Raw genomic sequence first — 12317 nt, forward strand, 5'->3', positions numbered from 1 at the left:
TTTCAATGGTGGTCATAAGCCACAAATAGACTTCATGACCCACTAGGATCTGAAACATACCATTTTTAAAACACTGCATTAAGTAACGTACTTCAAAGTGCTTTTTCAAGTGTCTACAGGCATTAATGTTAGAACTGCCTAGTGTTTAACTTGAAAAAATCTTGCTAATTTCACATAATACTCAATGAACAATTTTAGGGAAAACATACTTAGATTTTATCTCAATGAGATACTCACCTGCCTCGAATTCTCAAAAATTACCCCACCCCAACTTCTCACCCCAGTCTCCCGGATCTGACTGAGACATCTTTGACAGAGATCTGTTGCTAAAATCTCAAACAAAAGCCCTCCACTTCCTCAGTCCAGTTGCAAAGGTTCAGCCAAGAGCTCCTGTGAATAGTGTCTTACCTTTTTCAGGCTTCATGCTCATCATTTCCATGATAAATCCTGATGATGTGTGTCTATGGCAAGGACTACTTTGAATTGGATTTTCTAACCCCTGAAACTGCATTACCATTCTTACTTACTCACAGCAACTAAAAATGAGACTAGGTAAGGAGCAATAGAGGCCAGAGGTTGTATGGTTTACTGATTAACTTCATTACAGAGAAGAATATTTGTAAATGTTTATGAGAAAAGTCCTCGATGCCAAGTTGCTTAGTAAGCTGGAAAGCAGTCTCTTAGCTAAATATTTTGGGGGAGCACTTTCCAGTTTTAGAACTTAATATGTAGAGTAGGTTTCTGTTCAATGGCTCTAAAAGTGGATTTGGGGTCAAGTGACATGCTCTGTGTCTTGAAATTTGTTCCTATCAAAAGGCTACAGAATAATATAATTTTGTTAAGTCAGGAAGCATTAAAGCATAATGCTTAACAGTATAAGGCCAAATGATCTGGGTTTATATCCAATGTTAGTGGAATTCTGTCCCCTTCCTCCAAATTGGTATGTTGAACTTCTAACCCACAGACCTCAGCATGTGACATTATTTGGAGAAAGGGTTTTTATAGAGGCAATCAAGTTAAAACGAGGTCATGAGGGTGGTCTCTAATCCCATATAACTGGTGTCGTTATACAAATGGGAAATGTATACACTGAGTCAGACAGACATAAAGAGAAGACAGTATGAAGAGATACAGGGAAAAGGCAGTCATCTACAAGCCAAGGAGAGGATCAGGAATAGACACTTCCCTCACAGCCTTCAGAAGCAATCAACCTGCTAACGTCTTGATTTTGGACTTCTAGCGTGAAGAACAGTGAAACAATCCATTTCTGTTCTTTAAGCCACCCAGTCTGATCCTTCATTACAGGCTCCTCAGCAAACTAATACAACGAGACTCCCTTGGTACTCACTAGCTCTGTGGACATGGACAAATTCCTGAACCATTTTCTTTCTCCATTGCCTCACCTGTAAAATGGGGCTGATAACCATACAGCCTCATAGAGTTACTAGGAGCATTAAATAAGATAGTGTTTATAAAATGCTTAGCACAGTGGGTGGCTACACACCATCATTACATTGATGTTATGATTATTTGGCTTTGGACTCAGGTTGTAGGGCAGCTTGCTTACTGAGTAGGAATAATTTCTGCAGCATAACCTGTGGATATCAAGCCTATGATTGTTGGTTATTTTTTGGAAGAAAGGACTTTAGAATAGGATTCAGTAGGCCCAGGGTTAAGCTCACACTTAATGCAACCAGACGTCCTGTATAACCTTAGGTCAGTCTCTCAACTTCTGTGGGCCTCATTTGTCCACATCAACAGATGGTAAAACATAGATAATAATTCCTGCCCTGCTTCCCCCATAGATGTGTTGTGAAGATAAAAACACAATAAATAAGCAGTTTGAAAGGCAAAAGTGATCTATAGAAATGCAATCATCATTGCCAAGACATTTCTATAGCCTTCACACGTTTACAAGTGGTTCCATATGCATTACATCATTTGATCCTACTTGCATCCTCTGAGGAAGGTATTATTTATGATGCCCTATCTTCTACTGTATTTTACAGACTCTACAAGGCAAAGCAGGACGCTAAGTGATTTGTCTAAAGTCACGCAATTAGTGAGGCATTAAGTTAGGACTTTAACCCAGGTCTTCTGACTCAAACCCCGTGGTTGAAACACTTAGGGACACTTGCCCTCATTGCCACGAAAGAGGAAAAGAGTGATGGTCCATGGTTATGTCTCAGTTTGGATTGCCAAATTAAGTTTTACAGTTTACAAAGCTATTCTCAATCCTCAGTCTACTTCTGACCTCATTCTCTTCTCCTCACAACCCCAAAGCTATCATTGCCTTGGGAGGACCATGGGTGGGAGAGCTACCCAGAGGATGTAAACCAGGGCAAACTATCTCTGAATCTTCTATCTTATTTTTTTAAAGATTTTATTTATTTATTTGACAGAGAGAGAGAGCACAAGCAGGGGGAGCAGCAGGCAGAGGGAGAGGGAGAAGCAGACTCCCTGCTGATCAAGGAGCCCAATGTGGGGCTCAATTCCAGGACCCCGGGATCATGACCTGAGCTGAAGGCAGACGTTTAACTCACTGAGCCACCCAGGTGCCCCAATAAATCTTATTATTTTTTAAAAAAGAATTCTCTACTGACTTTCTCAATGGTCAAACAAATGGGCCTCTTGCCCTCAGAAACTGCTATACTAACAAGGAAATGAATAGGACAATTTAGCTGATCCAGGAAACTGTTGTTGCTGAGTGAAATTCACACAGGACATTCTCATAAGACTGACTGGACCCCTTTGCTTCTCTCTTAGTGATGCCCAACTGCCTCATGCTATTTTTTTTTCTAAAAATACATTTTTCCCCTGCCATTCTTTGCACTGAAATACTAGCCACTAGCTATATATGGCTACTTAAATTTAAATTAATTTAATTAAATGAGAATAAATTCCTCAGTTATGCTAGTTTTATTTTAAGTGTTCGATAGCCACATGTGGATAGTGGCTATTGCATTGGACAAAGTAGGTCTAGAATATTTCATCATCATGGAAAGTTTTTTTTTCTTTTTGAGCGCTGTGAATTGTGTAAGACTGATGAATCACAGACCTGTACCTCTGAAACAAATAATACATTATATGTTAAAAAAAATCATCATGGAAAGTTCTATTGGTCCTGTTGCATATGGTACTTGGGAGCAATGTGAATGACATGTCATTCATGGTATGTGGGAGCATCAGCTATGAACCCATGAAAAAAGGGAAGTCCCAGAGCAAATGCTTTTCTGAAAACTATCCTTGAGAAGAGAGTTGGTCAATAGACTTTGAGTGATGTAATCTCATTGGAAAGTCTTTCTCCACTGAGAAGGTGAAGTGTTCTCTTTGCCTTGTTCCTTAACCATCCAATTCTAATTGCTTATCCTGATTATATTCTGGATGCCACTTATTACCTATGGAACCTTAAGCATATTATTGAACATCTTTAAATCTCCGCTTTCTCACCAGTAAAAGGGGAATAATAATGATATGTACCTCATAGGAGTGTTGTGAGAATTAATCAATGACAGATAGTTATAGAGCACTTATGATGTGCCAGGCATTCTTCTGAGAACTTGATTAAATAAAGCAAGTCACTTGCATAAAGTTGAGGTGTTTGCCTAAGACCTCATACCTATAAATGACAAAGATGAACTTGAATGCAGGAAGTCTGCTAACAAATCTAAAATGTATTTAAGCATGATATCCGTCATGTAGAAAGCACTCAAGAAATAGTAGCTGTTACCATTATCACATTTTTTTTTATTCCTGAAGATGTGTAAGTTTGCAACCTGGTTTTATAGTCAACCTTTCTCAGCCTAGTTATTCTGAACGTCCTTGAGATCTGTTTCTTAGCCTGCAAGGTTGAGAGCAAGACCCTGGATGGCAATGGGGTTGCCCACCAGCTGGTCACTTGTCTATAATTCTTCATCTCCCTCCATGCTTTTTCCAAACTATTCATGCCTTATCAAAAGAAGTAGTAGTCTATTTTGCCTTAAAAAAGGTCTCTGTCGATAGTTCTCTACATCCTACCATTTCTTAACTCCACTAACAAGGTTTACCAGATCTGAGATTCCTGGGAGAGCAGGATCTTGCCTGTCTTATTCCCGGCTTTATTCCAATGACCAGTATATAGTTGTTACTCAACGTTTGGGTAAAGACATGATAGCTATCCATATTCTCTACCATAAGCCTCACTCTCCTGTGCTGTAACAACATGATAGCTGTTATTCATTACACAGACCATTGGAAAAGAACTCCACTCTCCGTTAGTTGAGCCCATGGGTTAACACTTGCGAGTCTCTGGCATATCTCAAAAACCAGGAATGTGAGTTAGGCACTGCCAGTTACTCATCCATGGGCCACAGTGTTTTCCCTGGTGCTCTGCATCCTAAGCTTAGGGTGGGAAGCCCAAAGAATCCATCAGTGTCATCAGGACACAAAAGAAGATGGGGAGGAAGAATAAGGAAATTAAAATGCAAGGCTTCATCCACCCCTTTGGCATACCTTTAGCTCAAGTTTGTTAAGTAGAGTGAGGCTGAGGGCATGGGAGGAAAGAGATGTAATAAAAATGCTTAGAGCTAGCTCTAGAACTTAGTGCAGAAAAGGAAAATGTGTCCCAATGGCCACACCGGATATTAGTTTACCAGGAGAGAAGACCAGATGAAGATTTGAGGAAACTGCTCCAGCCAGGAATAACAGCTGTGCTTGCAGCTCATGCAGCTTGTACTTTCAGAAATCTTAATGACAGTGTTAGGAAACAAGATGAGAACATGGCTTTTGAGATATGCTCTCCTCTAGCAAAGGAGAGCTGAAGGAAAAGCAACACTGAAAGCATGAGTCACAGTGCTTCCTTAAGCAATCATTCCCAGATGCTTCTAACTTAACAGCACCCCCCAACTTTTTTCTATCTGCTCACATCTTTTTCACCTCATGTTTGATGAGGTCAGCCTTCAATCTAATGTGCTTGCTTAGAGATCTTACCATGTAATCATAAAATTTCAGTGAGGTGAAAAAATAATATTAGGTGAAATTTTCCTTAGTCTATGATAGGCACTTACAGTTCTAATTATCCTGTGAGCTCTGATTAGTAGACAAAAATTATGAAGATGTCTATGCACTGACTATTTTAAGGACTAATAGAAGGGTAGACTAGAAGCAAATGGTCAGGTAGCTGGATAGGGAGATAGGGCCCATTGGCCTTGAATGCACACACATGATGAAGAAAAGCCAAATGGAAGAAATAAGACAACAAGTATGTCTGAAAACTGGCATTTCATAAATAATTACTACTGCCTTTGGTCTCTCTGAGAGTTACTGATAAATATCTCTTTTTCCCCCTAAACTTCTTTTCTCCTTTCCTTTATTTATTACTTGATTCTTATTTATCAAATGCAAACTAGGGTTAATAAAATATGGTCACTGCCCTTAAATGCTCTTATACTGCATGGGGCAGGTAGATATGTAAACAGGCAATACTAATAAAGACCTCTCCTTGGAAATGACCCACTAAACCATTACACACTAAGATGCTAATGACTAGTAGGTAATAGCATAAGCTATTAATTAATCTCTTTCAAGGATGTCAGTAACCAAATAGGGGATCATGCCTTCAAACATTGAATTTTCTGGAGTTTGCATTTTCACTATCATAGTCTACCATGGTCCATGCATTAATGTAGAGTGGAAAACTGGGAGCATCTAAGTTTCCCAGCAGGGCTATTATACAGAAGAGAATTATTTTACAAGTGGCAGAAGGCTTCCCTACCTCATCCCAAATATTGCTGCTGTTCAGTCTTTGCTGATGTTCCCAACTGAAACTCTTTAAAATGACAGTTTTTTCATAAATGCATAAAGTGAAGCAATATATCATTTTATGGTATCATCTAGTTACAGATCTACTGAAAACAACTTAGAACAGTTTGTCCTCAATCCAATTTAAATGACTAATCATGACATTGTGCCATATATCCCCCAGCACAAGATGAATAGTGGAAACTATAATCTAAGTAACCTCAGCCTTTTATAGGTATAATATTAAACCATAAGAAGTATGATTTCATACTTTAGTACATGCTATAATAATATCAGAATTAGCCTGTACCAGGAATCCATTTCTACTCCCAGCTCTGTTAATTATCTAGCCTTGTGGCCTTGGACAAGTCACAAAGCTCTCAGTCTTACAGTCCTCATCTATAAAAAAGAAGACTATTAGGTTCAATAAATCCAAGGTCTGATCTACCTCCAACCTTGCATAGTAGCTAATGTTTATTGAGTACTTAGAAGGAACAAAAACTTTTGCCAGGCTCTGTTGGATTCATCATCTAGGCTTTTTTCTCCTATATTTCCAAGTTGCACTTTGTTTTTACTTGTATTCAAATGAAACTGACAACTTACCAAATAAATTGTCAGAAAGAGAAAATTCTTCTGTGACAGGTAAGTGGGAGTGTTCGATGAGATTCATTCTTGATCCCATCCAAACTGTTCTATTTGAGAATGCCCCTTCGTTATGGTGGTCTTCAAAAAAAGGAAAAAAAAATCTGAAAGACAAATAAATAAGTAGAGAGTTTGAGGAAGGGTTGGCAGTTTAGATAGTTGGTTAAGAGAGAGAGGGAAGGAGGGACGAAGCCTATTCACAAAATAGCAAATGGATCCCTTTGTAGACATTTTGCCATAACCTTTCTGTACATATCTGTTTTCAATATTTATCATTTTTACACCTCCTCTGGACTCATAAATGTCCAAGATATGTGCTTTCAAAAGAGACACTCTCTAAAGTATCTGGGAAACACCATATGTTTTCATTTAAATTTCAGCACTTGAGAAATTTGGGCAAGATTTGATGATATTTTGGATATGTCTTTATTTCTTTTACAAATAGAAAGGCATTGATTAAAAATGGGAAAAATCGATGACTTATTATCTTAAGCCTCATTCCAAAGTTGAGCAGGTATTTACAAAGACACAAAACTGATTTCAGACCACTTTCTGCTGGAATCTTCTTGAGTAGGCACTATGTCAGCAAATCAAAAATTCAGAAAGTGTTCTCTCAGATCTTAATTTTTGCTTTTTAGAGAAAATTTCAAGGGCTTGCATTTTGACTCTCAGGGTCTACCATGGTCTTATACTTATGTGGGCTAAAAAAAACATTATGGTATAAAGAAAAATAATGGTAAATCTCACCAATGTGTCTGAAGTTTCATCCTGAGGAAATGTCCAGAATGAATCCAAGAGCCCAAGAGAAGCAATGTCCACTTTTAGTTATATTTTTAGGTCTTCTTTTCCTCCTGCCTTCCTTCCTCCCAATATGTCTCCTACTTTCCTGAAGAGGTAATTTGAAAGGTCAAGTAATGAAAAGTTGTGCTATCAGAATCTCTTTTCCAAGTCTGTTTTCTGAGGATGATTTTCAAACCTTTTTATCTTGTCTCTACCAATAAATCATTTTGTCTACAAATAAATAACTATTTATATTTGCTATTCAGGAAGAGAATATAGGGCTTCTATTGGACAAATATGTATTTCATTAGAATGTCCCTACTATTTGTGTCTTTATTTATTTCTCTTTCACTCAGCAGAATGTTCCAGTTCAAGCAGAAGTGAGTTTCAGATATACTGGGCTGCTGATAAGGTAGTCTACCATACTATGCTGCTGCATCCATTCCTTTATTCATGCTTTGAAAAAGCATTTATTGGGAACTTATTCTGCACTAGGCTCTGGGCTGGATCTTTGGAGATAAGACAGTAAAAGGAAAAAGAAGTGTCCGTGACCAATGACATCAAGTTTAATGAAGAAGAGAGACATTAAAAAATAATCACATGTATACACAGGTGATTACAGATTATCATGAATCTGTTGATGAAGCCTAAGATCAGGATGTTCTAACAGAGAGGTTTGGGTGTGAAAGGAGTGAAAATAGGGAAGTAGCTGATGAAGGATATAGTTTCAAGGGCAATTTCTAAAGATGGTCAAATCTAGGGTACATCTGAATTGAAGAGAAGACACCAGAGAGTGGGTGGTTGAAGGGGCAAGAAAGAGAGAGAACCTCCTGCTACAGGATACAAACCATGCCCACTGTGGGAATGCAGACAAATCTGGGTCCATCTAGTGAACCAATGGCATGCCCCTACCAGAATCTATTCCCCAGGAAGCCAAGGGGCCTGTTGGGAAAAAACCCATTCTAAAGTCAGGTGGAGCCAAAAACCATGACCTTCACCCTAAAGCAAAATTAAGTCTTTGAGAAATGTGTAATTCTCACTGTAGTACAGCGTTTGGCCAACTCATACTGGATTCAAAAGGCTTTCCTGCCACCATAAGGTGAGAGGGAAGGCGATAAATAAAAATGAAATCTAGAAGCATTGATGTATAAAGTAGAGGTAGACACTTCCAACAGAATACTTCCAACAAGTAGGAGAGAGGACTCATTTCAGCGCCACCCTTGTGCTCACACTACTCTGCCACATATCACAGTGGAACTTTGACCCCAAGAGGACCAGGGCCTTTTGGGGGGCAATTGTGTAATAGTAGCAGCATGCTGGGTATCACCATAACCCTCGGAGAAGCAGAGGAATCGTGACCACTGGTCGGGCGCTGTTCTCACTCATGGACACAAAAGGTAATGGAAGCAGCAGCCAGAACAAACCTGATCATGAACAAATATGAGGAGATCCTAAGGCACTTCTGAAATACTTCGACTTTGACAGAAAAGCTAAAGGACCTGAGGAATAAACCAGTGAAAGTTGAGTTGTTACTGTTAATGAGACTTCATTCATACTCACAAGCTAGTTGCAGACTAGGGAAATTCAACGTTCAATACGTGTACATGAATTATACAGGCATATATTCACTGTGTATATATTAATATATCAATTATGTATAATAATTGTGTATACAAGTCTGCATATTGTATAATAAATGGGTTGAAAAGCCTCCCCAAAATTCAGACAACTACTATTCTAGATAGAGTTCCTCCTCTGGAATAGGAAATTCCACAGTTTACCATAATAATAATTTCCAGGAACCCATAATGTACAGAGTCAGGAATTTTTCCTAATATTCAATCCAAATGTATACTCTGTGATATAAGATCCATATCCTTTGGTCTTTAAGAAAAAAAAATAGGAGATTTTGGTAGTTTGACTCTTCCTTTGGGTTTCCTTCTGTGCTAACTTTTTCTAACATTTGTCTCTTTTAATCTTTAGTCATGTTCATCAAGCTTCCTCATACTTCCATACCATATGATAGCTCTGTAATATTTTCCGTGTATACTCATCTTCATTTTGGATTCTTATATTTTCCTTTATATGTTCATATAAACTTGGTACCTTTAGTTTAAGTGCCTGGCACATAATAGGCCCTCAAGAAATGTTGGCTCAATTAAATAATCTGTATTAATTATTTTTCTGCTTAGTTCTGCCCAATTCCCTGCCATTTGGCATGCTCCTCCTAGAAGTGGCACAAGATAAGGCTATGATTCTCCTATTAGCACATAATTTATCAATCTCTCACCCAAAGCCCAATTTCTCTAATTCTGTAGCATTTGGGTTATTACCCCTGGCTGAAGATCTAATATGTGGGTGCCCCTGTTTAGCTAACAAGAAAGCCTTCCAGAATCCAGAATCCATGGCAGAATCTGCTCAAACCAGGTTTGATGGATTTATGATTCCTGAAGGGGCTTAAAGAAAAGGAAACTCTTTAATTTTTGAAATGGTAATGTAAGCACATGGTAAGCAAATCAAACAGTACACTGAAAAATAAGTCTTCCTTCCAGCTCTGTTACCCATTTCCCTTACCAAAATACAACTACAATGGCCAATTCCTTGTGTATCCTTCCGATACTATACCCATTCTTAGCATAAAGGGCCCTTAAACACCATACGTTAAACCAGGGTTTGGCAACCTATTGCCTTCAGGCCAAAGCTGGCTACCCACCTGTTTTTGTGTAGCCTGAAAGCTAACAATGGTTTTACACTTCAGAATGGTAGAAAAAATCAAAAGAAGTATACTTCATTACACGTGAAAATTACATGAAATTCAAAAGTAAGTGTTCCTAAAATGTAATTGGCACACAGCCACACCCATTTGTTTATGGAATATCTATGGCTTTTCTCCTCCAACAATGGCAGAGGTGGGTAGTTGGAATACACAATATATGGCCCACAAGGCCAAAAACATTTACTATCTAGCCCTTTGCAGAAAAAGTTTGTTAACCCTGCCTTCAACGAGTAACAGAAGAAAAATGTTTAACTACGTAATATTATAGGCAAACTATGAGTAAATGTAATGACTGCCTTGGGAGTGTAAACCCACTAATACACATCTCATAATAGTAAGATCTTTACCTCTTAGCAGCTCCTTAATGGGATTGGTGAGTTTAGCCTTATTTGGCTTGTCATTTAATGAGCACCTACCATGTCCCAAGTATTTGACAAGTGTTTCCATATATATTATTTCTTTAATTAGGGTTACTTCTATGTCCTCCTTTCTCCAATATTCTTCACCCCCTTGTTGGGGGAAGAACTGCAAGGGAAGACTAACTCCCAGGAGACCCCACACCTTAGTTCTGGAGGCTTTTTTTTCCCCCTCAAATCCTCCCTTCCATATAAGGAGTCATTTTATAGGTTGAGAATAAGCAATGGGTATTCTTTATACCAGTGGCCTTTGAATAGTTTTGTTCATTTACTCCCTACAAAAAGTTTGAAAAACAATGTACTCCATCAACACATTTTTGGGTTTATATCTGTAGTTTTTCACTTTAAAAATTTGCAAAAAAATTAACTTCTGACATCTAAAAATTGACATTTTTACATGCTGTTACATTACTCTTAAATCTATTCAATTACTCTTCAATGTACTCTTAAATACCACAGCAACTTAATAGCCTCCCTCATCCTTCAAAGAAATACCAAAAAAATGTTCTTTAACATCTGGAAAAAAATTTTATCATTCCTATTCCTCTGTGAGTTCACATTTCATTCCACTTCACTGCAGAAGTTTACTCTGATATAGCATATTTTATTACTTGAATGTCTGTTATTGATCATCATATCATACTTTTCTACAACAAAAACATGCACATAAATTTGGATTTTGAAAAACATCTAGTGAGCTTAAGATTTTTAATATTTAAATAAAAAATATTCTGGATTGAGTGTATTACTACTTATTATCAGTATCCATTTCATCAAAATTATACATTGCCCCTTAGGCTTTCTCTACAAATAGCATGGATCATTCTCCTTGGTGTCAAAGAGCACAGCTAGAGAAAGTGGTCCGTTGTGGATGAGAGAGCATGCAGATGAGAAAGGAAGTCACCACTGTCAGGCACGGGCCACAGCCAGAGATGACTGAGCACATGTACCAGAAGAACACCTCCTTAGAAATACAGTTAAAAAGTTTTGTTTAAATACTGAATGTTGAGAAACTGTAGACAGAGAGCCTAAAAATTCTCCAGAGTTAGTAGCGAAAGCCCACATCACAGAAAGCCATCATTTCTATTCAGATGAATTCATGTGTGTGTTAATACACAAAGTTTAGAATCAGAGCAAAGAAAGAAAAATATCTGAATTTGCGCACAGACTTCCCCACCTTCATGCCTTGTTTTCCTGAAAAGTTGTTAAAATTTATTTTTAAATGAAACTAGCTTTAAAATAAAAGACCCACTGCAGAAAATTCAGACAATACAAAAAAAGCATTAAAGAATACCAAATTGCATTCTATAATTTTTTTTTCAATTTATACTTCCACCAGCATGGAATAAGGGTGCCTTTCTCACAACACCTTCATGAGCATTACTTTCAACAATCTTCTCTAATTTCATAAGTGACAAATCCTATCTTACTGTATTAAATTGCATTTCTTTGATTATACTAGTAGAGTTGAAATTTTTTTTACATCTTTATTGTCTATATGTGCTAATTTCTTTCCATTTTCTGTTTATGTCCTCTGCCATTTTTCTATGGAAGTGTTCATTCTTTTATTGAATTAGAGTTCTTTGCATATTGAATGTAGTGGTGTTCTGGAATATTTACTACAAACATTTTTATTTTCTTTTAATTATCTTTACCTGAAAAGTTTTTCCATTGTATGTAGTTAAGTATATTAGACTTTTTAAAGCCTATTTTTATTGTTTTTTATTTTTAGTGTATGGTAAAGGGGAGTTTTCTCAGAATTGCTTGTTGAATACTTTTTCCCATTGCTTTATGCTCCTTCTTTTAATGACACTGAATTTAGTTTCCCATTGACCTATCTTGTACCAATATTATCCTTCCCTATTATTGTTCATTCTTTTTCAGTATTTCCTAACATATTCTCATCTTTTTATTCTCTGTAATAA

General features: G+C 37.4%; 1 protein-coding gene across 4 annotated transcripts in view; it reads right to left on the reverse strand.

Moving 5' to 3' along the window:
• NR1H4 (nuclear receptor subfamily 1 group H member 4) overlaps positions 1 to 6460 on the reverse strand; it is a 47106-nt gene extending 40646 nt beyond the window's left edge. For 2 of the 4 annotated variants that reach the window (XM_045867160.1, XM_045867152.1), the window contains exon 1: positions 6382 to 6460. In XM_045867160.1, the coding sequence (XP_045723116.1) occupies positions 6382 to 6460 (79 nt within the window). Of the gene's footprint in view, positions 1 to 408; positions 673 to 6381 lie in introns of those variants that run through there. The other 2 variants (XM_045867145.1, XM_045867137.1) reach the window with 1 other exon arrangement.
• Positions 6461 to 12317: the final 5857 nt, after the last annotated feature.

This window comes from Mirounga angustirostris, unplaced genomic scaffold, assembly GCF_029215605.1.
Source record: "Mirounga angustirostris isolate CCGP_5_RB_7025 unplaced genomic scaffold, mMirAng1.0.hap1 SCAF_5, whole genome shotgun sequence".
Taxonomy (NCBI): Eukaryota; Metazoa; Chordata; class Mammalia; order Carnivora; family Phocidae; genus Mirounga; species Mirounga angustirostris.